The following is a 24,526-nucleotide window of genomic DNA, read 5'->3' as shown; positions in this document are numbered from 1 at the left end:
AATGGAGTAAAGTTGTATGGCTATTTTTACTGTAGATCTAGCTGCTGGAAATTTGYGACTCGTTCTATAGAGTACTGAGATTAAGTCATGAAAGTAAGAATCAATGAAACTTTGCAGTACCATTATGCAACACTTACAGGAACACTGAGTTGACTTTAATTGACTATGATTGTGTCCCTCAATTTTCTGCCCAAATTTTGAGTAAAAACAAACCTAGAACAAAAAATAGCCTGAATGGTAGAACATTTCTTTTCCCCTCAGAAGTAGTTAAGGCCAAAACTTACCTAAGATTTCTATAGAACACTGAACTAGACAAGGTTTATGCCTAAGACTCATATACAATTAAAGGAATCTTTTATTACTGCTAAGCAATTTAATTGGGCTCATGATTTACCGATTGGAGTCCTCAAAGATACCCTTATTGAATTGTTAAGAGGTATCAAATAAATTACTAATAATCATTCAGAAGTTTGTGTCTCATTTTCATCTATAATTAGAGAAGTGTTTATGGAAGCAACTAGACTTAAGAGAAATAAAGAAGTTGAATAAGAGTTGTAATATTTGTTCCCCAGAATTCGCTTTTTTACATCCTATGTATTAAATTTATGCCCTGCCAGGTTACTACTTTTTATAGTATTTCATTAAATTATGGTCAAGAAGAAATATATTTGCAATATGTACAACACTTGCATATTTATTCTGTTTAGATACAATCTGCATATACCATGCCTGCTTTTCCAGTGGACGCAGCAATATATAATTGCTCATCAACAATGTTATTTGCTTTTTCCTTTAGGGGCTGATGTTATCAATTTTGATGGCCATGTGGTGTTACCATACAGATTCAGGAACAAGAAAATGAAAACACTGAAAGATGTCATCTCTCTGAAATTTAAAACCTCTGAAAGTGAAGGTGTAATCTTCCATGGAGAAGGACAGCAAGGAGACTATATCACCTTGGAACTTAAAAAAGCCAAGCTTGTTCTTAATTTAAATTTAGGTATGCTTTGATTATTTAGTATTGGGCATTTTTCATTCTTAAAAGAATTTGCAGTCAAATACTATATCCTTTCCCCCCAAGTTGTATGGTAAGCCACCATATAATTAAGTAGATCTTTCTGTGAAAATGTTGTTCATTCCATTTCCTTATCTTTCTTTTCCGTTCCTTCTCTTTTATTCTGTGTGAAATAATATGAAAATAAAATCATATATAAAAGAAGGACCAAAGTATATTATCATTAGAAACTTGCCACAAATGAAAGAACCTTGATAGAATATTTGGCCTCAGGTATCTGATACTCTAGTCAGCTTGTCATGGTCTCATTTATTAAAAAAAAAAAAAAATCAAGTGATTGTGTGAGAGAAGGAATCTGTCAGCAGTGCTAGAATAATCAAGATCATCCTTAGGAAGTTACAACAAAGAAGATACCACTTTGAGAAGCTGCAGACCATATGAAGTTGAGGTTTAGTGACCCTCCTAGAAAGAAGTGTAGCATGAAGGAAGGCAGAGGTAAGATCCTTACTTTTTAAGCTCCTAGTATGGAATGCACTGAAAGAGCCCACTGAAGCTGATAAAACTGTTGGCTTCTATGTAGATAAGATTTTTGTTGTGAGTAGCTAGATTTTCATATTTATAAACGGAAAAGAGCTGTCAGTCTTTGTACAAACTGGGCTGGGACTAAAGGAGAATGGAAATCACAGTGTTAGTAGAAATTAAAACTAGGGCTAGAAAAGGAAGATAACTCATCTGTGTATCAGACAGCTTTAAGAAAGTTGTGAACCCAGATATGTTATTCTAGATCTTGCCTGAAAGATCCCACTGAAAGACTAGCGGCACATGAGCAAGCTCATTTTTAAGTACATTTTTTATGAAACAGAAGCAAGTTTATCTAGTTTCAGGTCGTGTTTTCTTTCAGACAAATTAATTTTGGAATAAGACTTCCTGTAACTTCTCTTGCAGTCATGTGAACAGTAAATTATTCTGTTCATGTATTATTTACCATGAATAGTAATTATTTCCACTARCATTTTCTTCTGCTCTTTTTCTAAAGATCAACAACGTGGGAAGATGATGAGGAGGAAAGCACATCTTCCTATAGCAGTAGTCTGTTTTCGACAATTTTAATTGAAATGCTAACCCATTCATTTCCGTTTTCTTCATATTCTTGAGTTTAGTCTGTCTCTATGTAGTTTATTATAATTTCTATGTATGTGCTTGGTGGGGAGGTGTTTAAATCATTAGACTGACAGACACTGAGACACACACTTGCTTAGTAAACAGAGGTAATGGTCTGTGATGTTACCCTTCCTCTACCTAAGGGTATTGTCTTTGCAACAGAGTTAGTGGAAAGGATGTTCATGGAGCTTGGTGAAAACCAATGACCCAGTTTCAACCATCTAAGGAGGCGAATTCAGATTTTGCTTTGCATGGATTTGACTTTGCATGGAAGAAACTGAGGCACATATACACGCCTCATGATTTTGTTTGTTTGTTTTTACCACAGCCGTTGAAGGATCAGTGGCGTTCAGCAGAAAGGTGGTATAGTTAGGGGCCATGGCTGTGTGTTTTGCCAGAATGTGTTTATCAGTGTGCACAGCCTTAATGTCTGAGTTCCAGACGTGCTTGATGCTAATAAGTCCTCATGTATTCAAAACATGGAAGATTGCACTGAGTTATTGGGCAGTGCAGCAATTTTTTAGACTTATTGCTGAATTATCATTTGCTGCTTCAGTTGAGATCTATACTGTCAACTTTTACTGGCTTAGCTATGTCAGTCAGATTGCAATGAGATGGGATGTCTGACTAGCAGAGCTGTACTGGTAAAAGCCCTTGGAAAACATAGGAATAAATTGCAAAATTGTAGTTTTGTTAGTAGTTTATTTGACATCCAAAATAGGAAGGTTGATGCAGGAAGAAAGATGAAAGTAAACTAGTTAACAGAACACATTTTTTTGCAGCTATTTACTCAGACTGTACTGAGCCCTTTTTTTTGTACAGTAGCTGGTATAGTTACACTAGCAGAATCTACCAAGTGTAGAACTCATTTAAGTGTTTGCTGTTATCAGTTTGCAAAGGCTTTTTGTTATCAGATTCTATTGTCAGGCACCGAGTCCTCAACAGCGGTAAATCASTATAGCTCCAGTGAAGCTGAGAATGTGGCACAAAGGCTATCCCAGGAAAGGTGACAACTTTGCACTTTTGTAGTGTAGGGATCAGAACACAGAATATCTCTAGTTGAAAACAACTTTACATTTGAAAGTAGATATTGCTTCCCCGGTTAGCTTCAAAATAACAACTGTTAGCACTATTTATACAGCTCATTGATCAGGTACTTACTGTATTTAATCTGGCTATTCATATTTATAGCAACAACCCTCCATTGGACAGGTCTTAGCTTCGAAGTGGACTGACCTCCTCCAGTTTATTGTGTATGTGATATGATTTGAGTGAAATATTGACAGAGCAGAAAGAAAATGTATGCCTAACCGGTATGGGTGAGTATTAAATGAACTGCTTGTTTCTATTCTCAACTTAGGTAGCAACCAGCTTGGTTCTATTTATGGCCACACATCCGTGATGACAGGCAGCCTCTTAGATGATCACCACTGGCACTCCATCATCATAGAGCGTCACGGGAGAAATATCAATCTCACCTTGGACAGGCACATGCAGCATTTCAGAACCAATGGAGAGTTTGATTACCTGGACCTTGATTATGAGGTAGACATTCAAACTGGCTTTCTAAAGAAAAGTCCAATAATAAGAAAAAACTAGTATAATTTAAGATGTTTTGGTACTTTTTTATACGTTTGCTTTGATTATTTTTTCCTTCCATGTCCTCAAATTTTCTTTGGAGCAGTTCTCTCTTAGCTCTAAATTTAAGTTTCCCTCCATTAATCTACCAGATCTTAAGTTTGACCAGAGCTAGCCTGTGTGTAAGCCTTATCTCAACCTTTTGTTTTAAAATGGGAGATTTGTATTATTTAGCAAGTTAAGTGTATGCTGCTTTTAAAATCTTTAATGCCAATTGCTGTAAGTGATTGATAGGCAAATAAAAGCAAATCATAACATCTGTTACCTGTTCAGCTGATCATTAGGCACTTGAACTGGAAAGCCTTGTTCTGTAGTAACAGTTAATATTACTTTCTAACAAAGGAAGGAGATTAGATTTTTTTTTTTTTTTTTAACCAATATGAATCTTGAACTTGCTTTATTTGGATAAGTAAGTACTTCCCTGCATTTTTATAAACATGCTGTCAATAGCTTCCTATCTATAAAGGAACAGTAAAGAGAAAATTTTTAGGAAAACTTCTTTTTCATCAGTCAGTTAATACACAAAACCATTGTAATTGAATCTGGATTAGTTGTTTGATTACAGTCTAGTTTCTGCTACTGTGAACTTGTTCTGTTGTAAGTTGGATGAAYATGAACTTCAGCATAATGGCTGATAACAGCTTTGTACAGTGATTTTCTTCCATTCTAGACTGTTTCTAATGAAAAGTAATAGTATATTTGTACGGTATTATTTGGTATAATGAATATACTCAGAAGTGAGAGTGGAATCCAGGAGATCCACCTTTCTAGTGACACTAGAGACATCCCTGGTAGTTCCTCAAAGGTTTCAGTTTCCATGTACACAGAACTTTTCATGGTTAGTGGAAGTTACCTGAATGTGTGTAACTACATGTTTTTGCAGTTCATATTAAATGCAAGTCTTGAGCTGTTCTGCTTACGTTCTTCTCAATTAACTGTTTTTGGAGGTTAGTCATCACAGACATTTCAATGTATTGCTCTTATGATAAATTAATCATAGTGGATAAACACCAGAGAATCGAAGCTTTTTCATAAAAAATAGTTTCTTGAGCTGCCTTTTCCTACTCTTAGTAATAACTAATGGAATTAACAATAAATAATATTTAAAAACTTGGCTCTGGGAGATCCTAGCAGCAGACCACAAGCAGAAATCTTTGTGGACACTCTTGGGGAAGGGTAGCTAGGTGTCATTATTATTTATGACATCATCTATTTGATATAAATACTAACATACATTGAGGAGACTAAACTATTCAAACCACAAAATACTATGAAAACTTTTAGGATTTATTGCTTCAAAACATTTGTGTGGAGACATATATACTCTAAAGAGTGACAGAGGTGGACTTCTTAAGAGATGAACCTTTTTATCTTGTACAATGTTTGTGTTATTTTTGCAGCACCAATAACTCAGGATAACCCCGTATTTTGGGGTAATGAAATTCAGCATAAAAACAAAAACAGTTCCTATTTGACCTTGATGGCTCAGCCGTCTGCCTCTAAGCAATGGTTTGGCCTGCTGAGTCTTGTAGTAACTCCTCACTGACTATAACTGCTTGATAAATGTGTGTTCTCAGTAGCAGCAGGTGATCCTGCCTAGCAGTGTGTATCATCTTTCACTATGTGATTCTGTAAAATTCTTCTTGGTTAAGCATATATATAAGCACTAAACGAAGTCTTAACTGGAGCCTGCACTAAAGGAAGTCTTAACTGGAGCCCACAGCTGCTGTGTTCTTGTCTGCACTCTGACACACAGAGCTCAGTGAGTGATTCAAATCAGATAATCTGGCTAATTTTTATGTCTCTTCTTGTTTAGAGAAGTGCTGGGATGGACACAATTTATTCTACATTCTTTATTTGAAATATATATTGTACAGAGGCAATTGGAAGAGCCATCCATATATGGAAAACTGTATGATGTGTGTCTTCTGTCAGTTTGGATGAGTATAATAACACTTGGGGTTTACTAGCATAAATATATGCAATTACAAGTTCATGATAGATTTTTTTTCTGCTTTTTGCAGTGCTTTTTTGCTACTTCCTTTTCTGATAAGCAGTTTTGCCAGCAATCTGTGTTTGAGTGTTCAAAGAAAGCAAATGCATCTACAGCGAATTTGTTTAAAAATTCTRACAAGTAAGTGTTTGCCCTCCAGTAACTATCTACAGTTTTCTATTTTCATTCAAAGATAACCTTTGGAGGTATGCCTTTTTCTGGGAAGCCGAGTTCTAACACTAGGAAAAATTTCAAAGGCTGTATGGAGAGCATCAACTACAATGGTAATAATATCACTGACCTTGCCAAGAGGAAGAAATTGGAACCTTCTAATGTGGTAAGAACATAATTTAATGGTCATCTAAACCTCTGCATAGTAAAGGAGACTAGAAGTGACTGAGTGTGTGTAACGGATATCCGTGTGATATGCTAGTGTGGTTTAATATAGAAAACAAAACATATTATATACCTGAAGATCTGATTGTATATGCCTTTATGACCTTTTTTTTTAATGTCCCTGAGCATTTTCCTTCTGAGGGTCCTATTCTAACTTTCCAAAATTACCCTTCAGTATCAGATAGATACTTTTAAAAGAAGCAACTGGAACAATAAATATTTCTTTTCCCCCTAAACTGTAGTGAACCAAACGATGGTCTTAAGCCAAGAACAATAAATATTTCTTTTCCCCCTAAATTGTAGTGAACCAAGCCGATTGCAGTTTTGTCTTGGCTTTACAGCCTGATACCTTGCACCCCTGCAGAGCTAGTTAGTAAGTGGAAAGTCTTGGAAGGGGATGATTATAGAGCCTTTGCTAGTACCTCTGAAAAGCCTCAAGATACTAGACTTTAAAATCATTGCTTTTTAATAAATAAAAATTACTTTAGTAAGTCTGATAGCTGATTTACATTTTATTCTTTCTATTTTTTCTCTTGTTTAGGCATACATGGTTAAACTTCGGCTCCATGGGCAGGCTAATTAAGAAAGTTCTTCTATTAGTGTATTTTTTGTCTCCAAACACTCTAAAATTGCTCAGTGGCATTCACAGGCAGTGTGGGTAGGAAATGAATGTATTGCTGCCATGAATTTAGGATGACTTGAGTAAGTTATTCAGGGCTTTCTTCTGTACAAATTTGCAGCCATTACAAAGTTGTTCTAGCAGTATATATGGTTCCACTATTGCTTTTCTCCTTATGTATTACATAGTAAAGATTACAAATTACAGATGCGGTGGTGGCATAGTGTATAGTGTTGATTACCATTTGATTACTCTTTGGATAATATTATAAAACTTCAATATGATTATGTGAACAGTATGGCTAAATGATAAAGGTAATTGGAAGGATAATTTCCCATTTTTGATGCAAATAATAAGCCTACAAGAACTCAATGATGTTCTGTAATACAGCCTGATATTTATAACTTTTTCTATACATGAATTTCTTTAGCATCGTTAAAGGCAATGAGCATGATACATGTGCCAAAAAGGAAAACTCCGCTTCTAGAGCTTTTTCAACCTAGTCATACAGACCACTGAATCTTTGAAATTGATTCTGAATTACCTGTAACTCTTGCCAAATATAAAGTTATTGCAGGAAAAAATACCTGTTTATATGAAATTTTGAAACTTCAGCACAATTCAACATATATTAAATACGTGTCATAGCCATTAGCTCTTCATACCTTTCTGCAGGTGGAATCTTTTTTTTTTTTTTTTTTTTTTTTAACCAGTCCACTGCAAGTTAATAGGACATACTGTTAAAACCCTTACCTGAACAGAAGTGTTACATAAGAGCTTTCTATAGTGCAATATCATTATTTCAAAAGTGTAGCATAACTAGCAGACCTATAAAATCTTTGCAAAATCATCCTCTCTTTTTGTCTCTCTCTTCTTTTTTGATTAAAGTCTATCACTTCTAACATAAAAGTAAAATCCACATGTTTAGTCTTGGCAATGTTAGTCCTTCATCAAGAGGCTATGGTATGCTAGTTTAATTTGATGGTTTTGTTGATTTCCAATTCTGAGAATGGCTATAAAAATAAAAATGACCTTTGTTTTCAGTGGAATTACTTACATTGCTTCAACCCTTCAAAAGCAAAATCAATTTGACTCAAATTAAATCAATATGGATTTTTATGTTTCTTACAGAAGCTTTTTTCTCTTCTAGTTTTGAGCCTGATTTAGCATGAAAAATAGACTCTGTTGAGACTACTGTTGTTGTTAATCATCTTTATGATGATAGTGCTTAAGCAATCCAACCAGGATCAAAGCTCCATTCTAGTAGATACTGTACAACACATAACAATAGACACACCCCGCCTTAAAGAGTTTATTATCTGAAGAGACAGGACAGACAAAATGTAACGAAGTGGAACACAAACAAAGCAATCAATATGATGATGAGAATTATTGTAGAGAAAAAAAAATGAAGAAGAGAGGAAAGAAAGAGATACGAGGTGTGAGAAGTAAAAATGTTATAATAGGCAGATACAGAGCTGAATTTCAGAAATCAGACAATGAAAGGGAGTGGAGAAGTTAATTTTACAGAATAAAGAGGCCTAGAGAATCAAAGATGATGATCTAGATTTGTCCCTGAATAAAATAAAAATGAAAAAAATGTTTAGGTCTTAACCAGGGGTCAGTTTAATTTATTGACAGTATGAGAACAAGGATGAAAAAGTATTTTAAAGCATTTGAAATGTAAATAATTAAGAACAACATTTTCTTTAATAATATATTTCATTTAGTTTTAGAGAGTATAAAGAAAAAAGAGAATTTGTTAGTCTTCTCTGTGATATAAAAGATTTTGATGTGGCAATGACTCTTTGGGAAAAGAGGAAAAGCGAGTAAGACAAATGTTACTGAACAGTTGTTGTTGCCCTTATTAGTGGAGCCTGATTTATTTTCATAACAGATAAATGAGATAAATGACAAACATACTTAAAAGAGAAAGTCAGGGAGGAAGGACAGCCAATACAGAGAATGAAAGTGTCTGTTTTTCTCTTGAACCAAGTTAGAAACAAGAGTTGGCAGTGACTAACTAGCTCAGTACGTGCTGTCTGTTGTTTGCAACTTGACTCAGGACTAAGACAGAAACAAGGAACAAGATGTAAACAACTTTCCTTGCTCATCTTTTCTGTGTTCTCCAAAAGAATAAATTTTGTCTTTTTTGACATTTACAAGCACAAGATGTAATTAACTAGGTAGGACTTGTGTTACCTTGCGTAAGAGTGTCATCTCCTCTACTACTGAGGAGACTGGAMCGTGCAGCCAGCAAGTCCAGAGAAATTCCAGTTCAGAAATTCAGTTTCTTCATCAAAATTTCCTGTCTAGAGATATATTAAGAGAAAGCAGCTTGGATGCTAATTGGTGTTAGTTTCCAAAGAATGGGCTCACTCATTTTAATACCTCTAACATAAAGATGTTCGGAAGACTAGTATTTGCTACCCTCCCTCCTTAAATCCACGATGCTGCACACACTTCTGCAGCTGTTCTGGCATGTATTATTCCGTGCAATCATGTACAAGCTTAAGATAAGTGGGTTTTTTTAATTATTTTTATTAGATGAGCAGTACGTTAAGCTCGAAGATGAGTAATAAGCTATTTTGAGAAAGATACTGAAATAACATGATAAATATTAGCCGGGGAGTATTGCCTTTACTGTACAATTCATCCTGAGTTAACAGGTGTTGTAGTTTTAATAAACTCATCACCTCTCTTTTGAGAGCTGTGTATTCCGCCAGTAGTTCTATTAGTTGGGAAAGATTAAAAAACCCAGTGGTATTTCCACAAAGGATAACATCTGAGAGTAGATAGGCAAAAATGATTTATAGAAGGTAAACATGAAGCTAATTTGCAAGAATAAAGATCATGACGCAAAGTTCAGGCTACCCAAATTAAGATGTTTTCACAGTTTCTCTTCCAATATATCATTAATAAATGTTTAATAAGACAAACAGTTTCAGTGTAAATGCACAGTATATGTTTGACTTTCAAACATCATTGCCCAGTGAATTATTCAGCAATTCATTCTGAACCCACTCCACAGAAAAGGATCTCTTTCTCTTTGAAAATAGGAATGCTTTTATAGAGACAAGCTGCAGATTAGTTCTAACTCTTGGCCTGGCCCTAATGAGTAATCTGTATCCAATGGACTTCACTTAAAAGAAGAGCCTTCTTCTGAAGTACAGGCATAGAGGGAAATGGTAATACAGTCCAGATTAAACTGAATGGCTCAGTAGGGAAAATACTGTTTTGGCTAGCTAACAGAGAAACCAGGGTTATATGTTAGTTCTTCAAGAAATCTGTGCAGTTTCAGTGTTCATGATAAATGATCCTACTGATGTGAAACAAGATTTGAATGCATTCCGTGACATTAACATTAATAGCTATTATACATGCAAGTATCCCGTGCATCAGGGAGACATGAGTGTCAATTAGATGTGAAAGCCTTCTTGTTATGAGGAAATTGTTAGTTCCTTGCAGCAAGAGGAACTCTTACAGATGTCTAACAGAGTGTCCTTTCTCAGTGCTACTTAACTYGTTGCATACTAAGGAAAACCATTTACGGTACTGCAGGTGATGATACATTCCTGGCATCTGTGACTGAACTGTAAGATGTCAGGTCTTAAGGAATCCTGTTGCCCTCTGTATCTACACAGGACTGCCTTCTCTATGGAACAGGAGTTATTTCTAATCCACAGGGTGACTACTACACTGAGAATGTTAACAAAGGTTGACAAAGGGTATTTCAGGCACTCTCCAGATTTTTATTCTTAATATAAAATCTGTGGTTTACGGAAAGTATTCTGCAGCACATTTGGAAATGTTCAGAATAAAACTATTCAAACAAATTTGTTGATTGTTTTAATAATTAGTTGGTTAAAACCTTAAAATGAACAACTCTATGTAACACCTAGACTGAAAATAACTCCCCAAAAAAACAAACTCCTACCTTARTAGCAAAGTAGCTAAGTGGAGGTCCTTTTCCTTTACTCAGAAAGTAGTTGTCATTTCTCTCATTCACACTCTATTTTAAAAGCTTGTTATAGCTGTTTTAAAAAATGGTGTTCCTAAATTCTTGAATATATTTTGTGAAACACAGGGAACATTGTGTATGTGTATGAAAAGAACATGTTTTGCAATGCTGAGATTTTAATAAAGATAGGAACAAATCATTTATGAGATCAGCATACAGAAGTCTCTTCTTTAGTTCCAGATTCCTTGAAACATCATTGTTTCTTGATTGATGATGGAGGCTGACTCTCTGATAGTCTAGTTGCTACTCATTTTACTGGCCTCTAAAGGTAGAATAACTTCTGACACTCTGTGTGAAACAGAAGTGGTTATATAGAATGTATCTAAGGAATGTGTTTCAGTAATGAAGTGCTAGAGAAACTCTGTGCTATATTATTTTTATTCATTTAGATTTGACATGAAAATTCTGTATAAGAAACTGAATCTGCCACATAGGCAGTATTATGTTATGGCACAGAATGATTTGGGACATTGGTAAATGGATAGTAAATATTTAATCCTGATGTCATCACCTGGCTCATCTCCAATTGAAAATAATTATTTCAAAAAAAATTTACTTAGGGCTTTCCTCCCTTGTGTTTTCAGGTACAGAGTTCCAGTCTTGCTTCCAAATGCTGTAACTTTCCTCAAAATAATGTTTCCAGATGCATTTATACACTGGGAATACAAAAATATGTGCATGAAAGCTTGTAATAGGAAGTCAGTAAGATTGAGTTTAGAAACACTTAAATGCTAAGGATGACAACTGACTCCTGTTGGGAATTTGAACAGTGGTGAAATTAACTTTGTTCCTAAGTACCTCTGAAAATGTTCAAACTTCAGTAATTTTTTAAAATGTGATACTGATCCTAACAATCGTTTCCATAGTGCATCATATAAAATTCTGCTTTCCTAAATTAAAATGAAATTGTCACAGAACTACCATCTGCTTCAGTAGAGTGCATCAGAAAGAGAAACCATAGAACAAGGTCCTTTTCACTACATGATGCAGGAGATCTTCAGTAAAAGCAGTCTTCCTGTTGTATGGTATTGATGAGTTAAAATAAGTCAATTCTGGCCACAGATCATCTTAGAGGAATAAAATATGTTATAAAATAGCATAGTAAGAGCTATGCACTCTTGTTATTTCTAAGGAAAAAAATGATATCTGGTAATACAGCATGCCATTGTGGTGTGTTATGAGAACCAGAGTGAAAAAATCACTGTTCCAATTTTGGTCTTATTTATACACATATAGCAAACATTTGCAAGTCAACAGAGTTGCCTAAGAGTAAAATTTTGCAGTGGGGAAACTGCAACTGCTTTTAGAAAGAGAAAATACTTGACTAAATACAGATATTAGGCACAGTTCATGATCAGCCAGTCCAGATCCATCAGCTTCATGAAATAAGGTACTAGCTAGTACTAGCTAGTATTCTTCAGCAGAAAACATAACAGAGAGGCTAGCTGTTCGCACGGTGTTATACATCCTTCTTTCGCAACTTCTCGTATTGCTTGACATGCTGATTTAAGGGTATTTGGAAGGCTGTGTGTCAGTGGCATTGAAAGAATGAACTATTGCTGTCTTACAGGTTCATTTGATGACCATGAGCAAGTCCCAGTTTCTCTTTGCTTCATTTGAACTGGGAATAGTAATGCTTTCCTTTAAGCTTTTTCTTAGTTATAGTTAGACTCTAACTCTTCAGGGCAAAGGCTGCCTCTTACTTTGAGCATGCACAGCACCTAATATAATGAGGCCACTACTTTGGCACAAGCCTCTATGCAAAGCAACAATATTAACAACGATGTAATAGTAATAATGGTAATGACAATGTTAATAACACATTTTTACAGGCAACTTACTTGACTTCAGTAGTCTTTAAATGGAATGAAGCCTAGAATGCTTTCTAGTTGTAGGTATGAATTTAGCTTATCATTTTGCTTATGTTTTTGCTTTTTTTTGTTTTGTTTTATTTAGGGAAATTTAAGTTTTTCCTGTGTGGAGCCACATACAGTACCTGTCTTTTTCAATGCCACCAGTTATCTTGAGGTTCCTGGTCGTCCAAACCAGGATCTGTTTTCAGTCAGTTTCTTATTCCGAACCTGGAACCCCAGYGGACTTCTTGTCTTCAGCAACTTTGCAGATGGGCTGGGGAATGTCGAGATTGACATAAATGAGGGCAAAGTCAGCATCCATATCAATGTCACTCTAGTCAAGAAGAACCGAATAGACATCTCGTCAGGTAAGTGGGTTTTTTTAATTGATTTTGATTTTCTTGATGCTCTTTAAAAGCATTATAGACTTCAAAACTGGAAGAATTACTAGATAGAATTGAAAAATCAAATTATAATAGTACATTTATTTATTATAAATTATATCTTTTATTGTATGTTGTTGAATAAGAGGTAGAAGAATATTAAACAGTTGTCCAATTAAAAACAAATGAAAAAACAAGTGACAACCTAAATATTCTGTGGTCAAAACCAGAAGCTGTATCAYTCCTTATCAGGTAGCATTCCTTCTTACTTGCTTTCTTGCATCAGTCTTTAAATCTTCTCTGCACGTTCAATTTCAACAGGAAAGGGCAATATGTACCCTTGATGAGAGTAGCTTAATAATTAGGAAACTCTCATTAAAAAACGTAAGTTATTTTAATCACAATGCTGTTATGAAAAATACCCTGGCGTTTTCTAAATATGCTGGTGAGTCGTGATGGAGAAGTAGCAGAGTTTCAATATCTGTCTAAAGATGCTTTGGGAAATACTGGCTAAAAGAATTACAGAAGGTTAGGTTTGTTTCCGAAAGGGAAGGTGTATGTTGTTTCAGTTCCTAAGCTTTATGAACTTACTTGATGCTTACCTTTTGCTAAATTGTACTTTCAGTCTAAATACTTGGGGGCATTTCTGGATTAGCTGTGAGCAATAAGATGTTATCTAGCTCATGTCAATGACACACTTTCTCAGTAAAGTCATGGCTTACAGGGTATCTAATCCTCGTTTTCATGAGTTGGAAAATCCAAGGTTGCTTGCAAATTGGTCTAATTCCACAAAATAATGTAATTATTTGAAATAGATTATGCATCAACCCGGTTCATTGCCAAAATAGGGCAGCCTTTTTGCCTGAACTCATTTGTGATTACCATTTTTTCCAAGAATCTAATGAAGACTGAAGTATTTCAGCCATAAAAATTAATAGGACTGATAAACCAGCAGAGCTTAGGATGAATGAAAAAAGCCTCTATTTTTCATACCTACTGTTTTACTTGATTTAGTATGTGAACATATATTCCCTATATAGTCAGTGGTTTAAGCATGGGCTCTTGAGGAAATATAAAACAAGAAGGAATGCTTTGTTTTTTCTTAAATAAGGAAGCATTTGTTAGGCAGAATTACAAAATTTCATTTGACAAGTGGATATTTTTATAAGTTTTGTCTTTTCACCTCATTAATAAAATAGAGACGAACATGAAATTAAATGAATTATTTTAAAGATAGAATGGAATAAAATATGGGTAAGATGTACTTATTTTACAAAATGAAAATGTTTTTATGAAAAATATATCAAATCTACTTCCTCCATTACAGTTTTCTGAGCACAAAAGAGTCAGTACTGTAGGATACAAGCTAGTGTTTCATTGCTTTTGTCATTTAGTCTAATCATGACAGAATTGTTTTGGTTGTACTGTAGGGACCTGAACAAGAATGATTAGTTAAGCTGCTAGTGCATCATAATAAGTAAACACAGGTGATGCTCAGCCTTGTGCTTTCTTCCTTAGCTCTGCCTACTCCAAATTCCAGTTGAAATGGAAAAAAGAAATGGCTACCATAATACTTCTCCATGGGTTCCTTTTACCATTTTGGTCCAAGTGAGGATTTCAGTGTTGATTAGGAAAATATGAGAAATTAAAATTTCACCAATTGCCACTGATTTTGCCCAGTAAATATCTTGCTGTGAAAACACATTTTAAATTCCATTAAGTTTGTGTTCAGGGAAATAAACATATATGAGGACTGTGCTAAATTGCTAGTTCTAGTTTCTCTAGTCTCTCCCCCCACAACAATAAAACATCCTCAACTCTTTTCATTGTTGCAACATAAAATCAGGTTATTGATAAAGCTTTTTCAAAATGAATCTTTTCAGTTTATGTGGTCAGTTCACATAATAGCTCAAGAATCACAGGCATTCATTTTTACAGCAATAATGCTGTTGTTTGTCTCTGTGCAGCCTGATATCTATATTACATGCTTTGGAGATCTTGAAGAGTTAGTACCTTTTTTTGTATCATAATAAAAGTATATTCATTACTTAATTTTGATCATATGAAGCTTTCGTATTTGCATAGTTATCCCATGAAACTCTTGATTTATTTTAGTAATTTGTTGCCATTTGATTCAGTGAGTGTGAAATGAATGTATATGTGAGCATAAGAAAGTAGACTATGACTTCTATCAGGGAAGACTGTAAAAGAAATTTTGATATTGGAAGGCAAATATCACAACTCCCTTCTTACATAGGCAATAAAAGACTTCAGCATGTAAATCTGCTGGGCTTATGTAGAAGTTAAAATGGTCTGTTTTTAGCACAAAGATTTTTGACTGTTGCAGTCGTACAGGTTTAAGATACACATCTTTTCACTGTTTCTTTACTTACAGTTGGAAAAGCAGAATTTTCTGTTAAGTGTGCAGTCTTCTATGCAGTTGTGAATAAAACACTTCTATCTTTCAGAAAGTATGCACCCCACTTTTCACACAAAATTAAGCTAACTAAAGCCTAGATGCTGGTTTATTTTGCGTTTCACAGCTTAGTTGTACTTATGCCAGCCACTTGTAATAGCATATCTTTGCTGGAGAAAGCTAAAGCATCTGTCATTTTATTAGCTTACTTTCATTAACCCCTCTTAGTGGGGGCTTTCTGTATTCACCTGGTCACATGAGCAGTTGTCACCAGGGCAGCCTAGGACATAGTCTTCATGCGATTATAGAAATAATAGCTGACAGGGATTATACAAGAAAACTGTATGCTGATGGGCAAGTGCTAGACTTTATTCCTACACATCCCTGCACTAATGATACCAAAGTGGAACAGAGTTCTGTTTTGTCTATTTTTCAGTGTCATAAGTTTCCTTAAATTGTGCATACTGTAGTGGTGGTGTTCCAAATCTCCAGCTCTCACTAGGAGCTGCCAGCACTGACTCAGGGAGTTGTAGCTTAGCATGAGTGGAGTTTGTGTGAAAAGGAGATTCTAGCCTTCCAATATATCAAACATAAGTAAATTCCCACCTTTCTAACTGGTAACTGGGCACTGCAAGCTTCCTTACTGAACTATTGTTATAAAGTGCTTTGTGATGGCTGGGAGGGATCAGATAGTAGGTCAAAAATAAGATTTTCTTTTCAGCTTGACAGTTTTCATTCCAAATTCAATTGAATGTGTTGTTTAAGGACAGTGTTATTGTTAGGGACATTATTGTTGTTTAAAGCAGTTGTAGTTTTAAATATTTTGATGACACTACAAAAGTAAAAATGGAATAATCTATAAAAGGTGAATCTAAATGAGCTGCACTTCTAGTCCCATATAACCCATAGATCTGTGGCTGTACTACTTGTGGATTCAGTAAGATGCATAGTTTACAGGTCATTGTGAAAAGTATTGGACACAACTGTAAAGTTTAGAGGCAAGAAAATGAAATGGTCAGCAAGCAGAATCAATTGACTGTGTTACAAAGAATGAGAGATAATACTAATCTGAGAAATGGAAAATAGGTTTATGGTTTATCTCTGCTGGCAATTAGTTCTACTTTTTCTAATCTGTATAGTGAATGAAGGGATATGTTTAACTAGAATACTCTGAAGGCAGTGAAATAGTATGAATGCACTTCTGTGTAAATACAATGACTATGAGAAGTTTACTTAGTATACAATGAAAAAAGGGGTTGGATAAATAGGATGCAGTTCATGGGACTCATAAGGAGCATTGTTTTGCCTTAAAATAACAAAGATTTAGAGTTGCCATCAGGTAGTCTGTTCTTAGCAGTTTTCTTTGGACTGCTGAAATCCTTGGTTGGTCTCATCAGTTGTCTATCCCATGTTTCTCTGGGACATATTTTTCATCATTAGCAGATCGCAGTAAGAGCTCTTGCTTAATATTATCCTCCAGTCTTTCAAGAGGCACTTAATGGTTCCTTCTTTTATTTAACCACATGTTCTGCCTGCTGAAGATTTCACTATATTTCTCATGGACTTCTCAATTTCTTAGTCAATCTTACTCATCTTTATTGGACCTGTAAGTCACCTTAAGACTTCATGCTCAGAATATTTTTGTGTATTGGAAGGTTTCTCATCAGTTGTTTGGAGTTCAAAATTATTTTCAGTCTAAGTATAAGCATTTCTGCTCTGTCATGCCTTATTTCCTCTTTCATTCCCTTGTTATTACTTTTAAAAAGCACAATTAGTTGATATTAGCATTAGCAGTTCCTAGGTAAGCTTTCTGAAGATCACTTTTTGTTTGCAGAAATGCATTTTTTTCATCTTCAGTGGTGTTTGATCCAATTTATCCTGCTGCTTCTTTCATGTCTTTACTCACTCTTTCAAACTTCTGCCTCCCCTCCATACCTATAATTAAAGCAGTTAAATTTATCTATATTATGAACATTACATGTTCATATTTATTTTCCAGAAATATGTTAAGGAGAATCAGGGGCAATTACATATATTGTAGCCCAGTACATGTGATTCTTACATTACTAGTAAGAGACAAGACTTTGTGTTGACTTGGCAGAGCAGAATCTCAAGACTTCTTTGAGCTAGTTGTACCTTGTTTAACAGGCTAAGCAACYAGTGCCTGCTCTGGCTGGGCTTCAGCTTTGTGAATCCTATAGACAGTAAGGAGTTAGTAGTAACTAGGAATAAATCATTGACTATATTGATAAATTTTTTTGCCTATAATAAAATTCTCTGTGTAAGAAATTATTTTACCTTAATATGCAGTTTATTCTCCTGTTTGAAGTACATATGAAAATTTACAAAGACGATCAGTTCCCATGATCTTTCTTACTGTATTCTGAGCAAATTTTCTCCTTTTCCTGTGGTCTTGCCATTTGTTCTTTCAAAATAAAGCTCTGAACAATAAAAAATTTCTTCCGTTCCTCACCCAAACTTCTGTTCAAAATATTTAGTAAATGCTGTGTAGCTGTGGACAGACTGGCAAGTTATTCAGGCGTTACCACCATTTGATTGATGAGCGTTGCAATAATAAACTTGGTGTTAGTAAGAAGAAAATCAGGCCTACTGAGAGCTGAAACAGATAAGATTTAATTACAATAAATAAACTACTAACTGTGCAAAATTACACAGGTAAAATAACTAACACTTGTCTATAAATCAAGAGTTAAAGATCCTATTGACTTTTTTCTCTGTAGAGTTAACTGTGATTAATATCTTCACAATTGTGTCTGTCCTAGCATGGGGATTAATAGTATGAGAGAATACTAGAAAATAGTCAAAAGATTTATTTTTTCTGCCTCTTACAGTTTTGCAGTAAACTCTACTTTTGGTATCATGGGCATACATTCAGACAAACTTCATCAAAATCACCAGATTTACCCCAAAGCATAGTGGGAAGCAGAGCTAAGTAGAGGAGATGGAAGAAAGAGGTGTTATTCTTGCTATCTTTTTAAAAACAGATTTCTAATTTAGTTTTGCAGACCAGAGAATTCTGACAATTTGGTACAGTTAGAAAGTCATTTAATTTTAGTGTGTGCTATCTGTTTACACTAATAACCTACTCAAAATTTATTGTCTTGAGTGCATTCCACATAGGAGAATAAATTGTCAATGAAGTTCTATTTATTTATAAGCCTGTATAAGCTAATGTCCTCTTTCTAGGGCACAGAAGAAATCAACAACTGGAGAACATTAGGGGAGCATACCTCTCTTAGCCAGAAAACTCTACGAAAACTTTTCCAGGGCCACATGCAAATGCTGTTCAGTGAACGGTGAAGCCATGTTGTGTCTCAGTTGCCTCCATTTCTTCTGCTTAGTCAGTTATGTCTACTTCCTTCAAAAAGTTAACCCAGAGTTTTTTCTAACCAAACCAAAGTTTTCTGAAGCTTTCAACAGGGGAAGAATTGGTAACACGTTAGTAAGTGGGAAGGATGTTGCTTTGTACAAAGAAACAATAGTAACATTAAAAATTGCACTGGTAAAGAATCATCTAAGAGCTTGCTTACATTTTTGATAGCAAGACTCAAATCTTTGTTTCAGTATAGAAAACAACAACTCTGCCTCTACAGAAAAGGGAGAGTTTTCATGGTGGCATATTTGAAAATAATCTCTTGATTTGTCAGACATTTACCTTTGCACTTGTTGACTGTTCACAGACATCTCTGACCCTTTGTGTCTAAACATCCTCTTCTCAATTTACATACAACAGGGTCTTTGAAGATCTCTTGGATTTTAACCCACAGTACAGAACACAAATCACTGAAAGGGGAAGTTGTCTCTTGGCCCATAATATCTTAACAAAGAAGTTTTCAGTATGTCCAAAATCTTCTGCCATTGTATTCATCTACTTGGAGCTCCCTTTTTCATCTTCTAACTCTCCTAGTTAACATATCATTCTATATACTAGCTGCTGCTCAAGGCTGTCTTTGATTCATCCTGTCAACCATAAACTTATTAAAACTTGGGATAAGAATATCTTTTTGTCACATTTATCCACATGAAATAAATCAACCTTCTCCCCATGGAATCTTTCTGGGAAGCTTTCCACCCTTCTGTCTTTCTGCTAGATCTCAAGTCATCTGAATTGCAGTTCATTTATATTTTAGACCTCGGGTTAAAATAATGTCCTTGAGGTAATAAAATGTTACTGTCTGACAGATCCRAAGTGATACTCTTCCAGTGACAATTCCCATGGGCATTTTATGTGAAGATCAAGAATTATTTTTGCCTCTGTTGCTAAATGAAGGTTTAAATAGGGAATGTTTATACACAGAACAGAAGTGCACTTCTGGTGGGACGATAACGTTTCCCATCAGGTCCTTTCCATATTATTGAGAGTAGATTATACACTAAATATGAAACTACACTGAACTTTAGTAAGTGGAGTCAGATACACGAGGCACTTGTCAGCTTGATTCAGATGAGAGACAGAAATTCTGTCCACAAAAGACAGCATAATGACTTAAAGGAAGAAGAAGGCACAAAGTGAATCAGAAGAGTCAGAATGTTAGAGAATCATTTTCTTCCCAGATGGCCAGTTTTGTCTCTCTGTTTCTCATAATATGTATTTATTTTTGGCTAATGACTGTATGATCTGCATGTAGGCATGTAAATAGGTGTTTGTATTTTTGAATTGCAGAGAAATGAGAAACAGATACTTAGGCTTGTACCCAAGTAGTGTTTATTATTCTTTCTTTTACATGTTGTTCTTGTAGTCTGGTTTTGCATCTCAGTAAAGTAGCTCTCAAAGCAGTCAGAACAAGAAATGGAGTTCTTGATTGCAGACTTTTAAGAAAACTGATGAGTTTGGTTAAGGTTTTTATGCATTCTGCTTCATCAGTGACAGATTTTCACTGGAGAGATGCCCACCAAGTACAAGCTATGCATTCTTAAATTTAGATGGTACCATTTTTAGATGTTTCAGAGTAATGTAACTCTTCATTGGCTGTGCTGTACCTTGCAAATATGGAGGAACCTAAGAATCCATCAAGCAGTCTGTCCTCCTTGACAGTCATCCTAACTTTATTTTGGGATCTGGACAGTTCAATTTACTTTTTGGCTTCATTTCTCGTTGTACTCTATGAAGTGGGTAGAAGTAACCATCTTTGGCAAATCACTTTATATTTTAACACTGAAAGATGAAATAAGGTATTTTATAATAACTATTCAGGCAGTCACTGTGCTACACTGAAATCTGTTCAGGCAAAAGGTAGAATAGTCAATAGTTACATGGGAATTTTAAATTCTCAGAGGTCTACTAGAAGGAATGTAAATTACGTGAGTAGAGCTGAGCAGAACTATTTGGAAATTTACCATTATAACTGTTTTTTAATTTAAATAAGCTTGACAGGAAGCAGAACCACTTACATTTACTTTCCTTATTGCATTTGTTAACATCAGTTATTGCCAATGTGGATCTAGTCAAGTCAATGAAAATTTTGCTTTTAACTTGGATGAATACAAGAGAAGTCCCTTATGTCTCAATGGTACAGAGATGTCCAATATTTTACAGTTATCTGAAGCACATAGATTTTTACTTAAGTGACTCCTCAGCCTGCATTTTTGTGTGGAATACAAGATAGCATAAATGGGCAGCTCTCTAGAGGTTTTTTTTTTTTTTTTTTTTTTTTTTTTTTTTTTTTTTTTTCAAGCCAAGGATGTTAATTTAAAACTAGCATTACCTTTTGGAACAATAAGAGATGAACAGTGTTAGAAAGGACATGGCAAAATACATATTTTTGATATTTTTGTTTTTGTTTCAGGTCTTTCAGAACTTACATACGCTGCTGTGCTCACTAGATCACCATGGTTTTACATCAGCATTATTATTTTCCTTTTAGAGTGGTAATAAAGAAAAGAACAAAAGCATATRATAGAGACAAGAGCTGCAGTTATATTTGCTATATTTTATGCATGTCCTGACAGCACTTTCCYATAGGCACATTGAGTATTTGTATAATATAAAGAAGATGAAAGGAATGTTTTTATTATTTGAAATACTGGAAAATATTAGAAAATCAAAATGTTATTTTCTTTTCATTAATTTACTAGTTTTCCAGCTCCTCCTCCTCTTCCATAAAGATGGCTCTGCAAGAAAGCCATTTTCTAGCACTCAGGGACCTGCCCTGAACATCATTTTTCATAGATGATAGGCAGTAGTCTTGCAGTAATCTCAGCCAACTCTTTTACCACCCCAGGATGCATCCCATCTGGCACCACTGGTTTAAATACACTTAGCTTCAATTGCTCTCCTAGTGTTGTCTCTCTCTCTCCTTTCTTTTCCCAGATAATCTATTTGATGTTTTTGTAGATAAAACACACGTGACTGGAGCGTAACATTGATTTATAACATTTTCTGTCTTATATCTCTAATATAATGTCAGTAGTTACTTATTGATTTCATAAAGCCTTTTTTTTTTCTTCTTGTTAATGACAGGATGAGAAGGTTCCTTTTGTGCACTTTTCCTTAGAAGTTAACATTACTTTAAAAGCATTCTTGGACTTTGTTTTATGTTAGCTCTTCTGTTCACCGTGTTGTACCAGATTTCATTTTATTGGAGAAGATGTTGGAATTCCATTTTGAAATTTGTTTTTTACTTCACCTTCATTCAGGAGGGAAAATAGTTGACTAAACATAGCTTGAGTTAAGCCAGCATTTATTAAATCAACTACAATAACTTGAATATATAGTTCTACTGACTACTTAGTCTGGCATTTCTGGTATTTTGTGCATAATGGTAAGTATTGGTTGTTGGGGGGAAAAAGAATGTGCTCATTTTTTATTTGGTAGTATAAATTATAGCTGCTGTACATATGTGTATAATGTATGGTATGTATACCATACATTGTGGTACCATACCATCTTGTATACAGATGTGATAACCACTACACTATCCCTCTACCCCCAACATACCGTACATTATAGACATATGTGCACATATATAACCGTATACCAGTCAGAGAGTTTAGCCAGCTAATTTGCATACAGGAAGTTCTCAGAGTATAGGCATCTGGTGAAATAATTAAAACAATATGAATGGGTTCAGGAGCTCCATGGCAGACAGACGGTGGGGTCTGTGCTCTCAGATCACTCATTTCATTTCAGGGTCCTGTTACTCTGATTTCCCACTCTGGAAATAGGCTGCATCACTCCTAGAGTATCATCTTTGAACAAGATACATGTGTTTTTCCATTGCCGTGGTGCTTAAATTAGTTTAGAGAGTATTACAATAAGCAATGTAGACAAGACTACGCCAGCTCTTACTCTGTCAGCCTGGCTCATCCTTCAACATTGTGAGGCTTTCTGCAAGGCTCTATTCCCTTACAGTCTTTCATGCCCCACAGCTTTTGGACACGCAACATATGGTGGTTGTCATTGCTTAAAGAAAGTGCAAGTATTGCAGAGTATGAGGTAGCCCTGTTACTGTCCATCGTGTTATGAAGAGATGTCCATTCTTGAAGAACATAAAATTGCTGGTGTGTCTCAGAACCAGAGGGCCATGTGGGGTCAGGAGGAGAGCCATACTGTTGTGACACGATTGCTACAGCCACGGTCATATAGTCATGACCATATGACAGACGTGGATCAGGTCAGTGTGGTACATAGCTTACGCAGCGTGCTTAGAGAGGCACATGGGTCAACAAGCTGAGGCTCTGAAGAGTGTGTGCTGATCCAGCTACCCCTCTCGGTGCTATATAGTGTGAGCACAAATGGATTACTGTAGGCACCAGCCCTGAGCGCTGCAGATGTGAAATGTGTTGAGCCAGTTGGCCAGGAGAACAGAGATTGTTCGCTGGCCCTGTTTACAGAGACCTTATTTACACAGCCCACAGTACTTTGGAAAGAAGAAACTTTCCAATTTGCAGACTGGAAAGAAGCTTAGATAGAAACTTAGATGTAAAAAAAAGTATGTCCTCAGTTTTGGAAAAGTGATCTACTACCACATTCTTTACTCAATGTTCATCATTTTAGAAAGGAACTTTGGAGGGCATAAAACCTTGCTGGGAAAGCAGAAGAACTGTTGTTAGAGATTAAAACAAAAAAAAGGGGGAGGGCAATACTGAATGCCCGATATCCACTTAGGAAATAATGCTTTTATTGTCTCTATTGTTTGACAACCTGTTTTGAAATGGAATAGAAGATCAAAGATCTTGAACCATGCTAAGTATATTATTGCTGCTATAAATGACACACGCACATCGTGTAATATAATTTAAAAAAAACAGTACAGAAGCTTCAAAGAGTGGGCCACATAACTGTACAGAACCATTGCGGAATGAAGCCATTATCTATTTAAACTAAAATGCCTGTGCTATCTTTTCAGCTTTCTCCAAAAGCAGGAAGGAAGGGAGAACTTCTTCATGTTTTAAGCCCTTCAAAGTGGGGATTTGCAATTGAAATAAAATCAGGAATACTCTTTGTAGTTCAGATGCCCTTGTAACTTATTTGAGTGTGCATGTAATTTTGCTGTTTTGAACTTCTAATCTTATTTGTCACTAATCCTTATGTAGGTGTCCCACAATACCACCAACCAATTATTTATAGAAAAATAATTAAGTCACTGCAATATCAAATATGATTTTTTATGTATATATACAGAAGAGCTAATTACAGGTATGGAACTTTAATTTATGTGCTGGGAACTGACACTCAATATCTTCTTTTTCATTGCTATTCAGGAACCTGGGCAAATAGATTATTATCTGTGACAGGTTTCTGGCAGTCCCTCTTGGTTTGACAGTGTTATTTTACAGAAGAGAGAGAGTCACTTCTGTGTATAATGAAAAGAAAAGTTGTCAAGCATCCATACATATTTTATGCTGCATAAAACTTAAGTACAAGAGGAAAGATTCTGTTTTCAGTCATGGCATTGTAAATTCATAGTGTTTCTACTGACCTCCAGGTTTACATCAATGACAGAGAATCGGAATCTAGCCCAAAAGATGAATTTCATTTTTCATTATGTAATTTCATTACATAAGCAAT

At 35.2% G+C, this 24,526-nt stretch overlaps 1 protein-coding gene across 2 annotated transcripts in view; it reads left to right on the top strand.

Annotated features, from left to right (window-relative positions):
- Nucleotides 1–24,526, top strand: part of CNTNAP2 (contactin associated protein 2) — a 1,098,090-nt gene that overhangs the window by 516,668 nt on the left and 556,896 nt on the right. For both annotated transcript variants that reach the window (XM_085320206.1, XM_085320205.1), the window contains exons 5-8: nucleotides 797–1,000; nucleotides 3,537–3,721; nucleotides 6,001–6,144; nucleotides 12,800–13,064. In XM_085320206.1, coding sequence (XP_085176332.1) covers nucleotides 797–1,000; nucleotides 3,537–3,721; nucleotides 6,001–6,144; nucleotides 12,800–13,064 — 798 coding nt within the window. The remainder of the gene's footprint in view (nucleotides 1–796; nucleotides 1,001–3,536; nucleotides 3,722–6,000; nucleotides 6,145–12,799; nucleotides 13,065–24,526) is intronic.

The sequence above is a fragment of the Rhea americana genome, unplaced genomic scaffold, assembly GCF_003343005.1.
Source record: "Rhea americana isolate MKP2758 unplaced genomic scaffold, rheAme1 scaffold_62, whole genome shotgun sequence".
In the NCBI taxonomy this organism is placed as follows: Eukaryota; Metazoa; Chordata; class Aves; order Rheiformes; family Rheidae; genus Rhea; species Rhea americana.
This window is presented reverse-complemented; position numbering and strand designations above follow the sequence as displayed.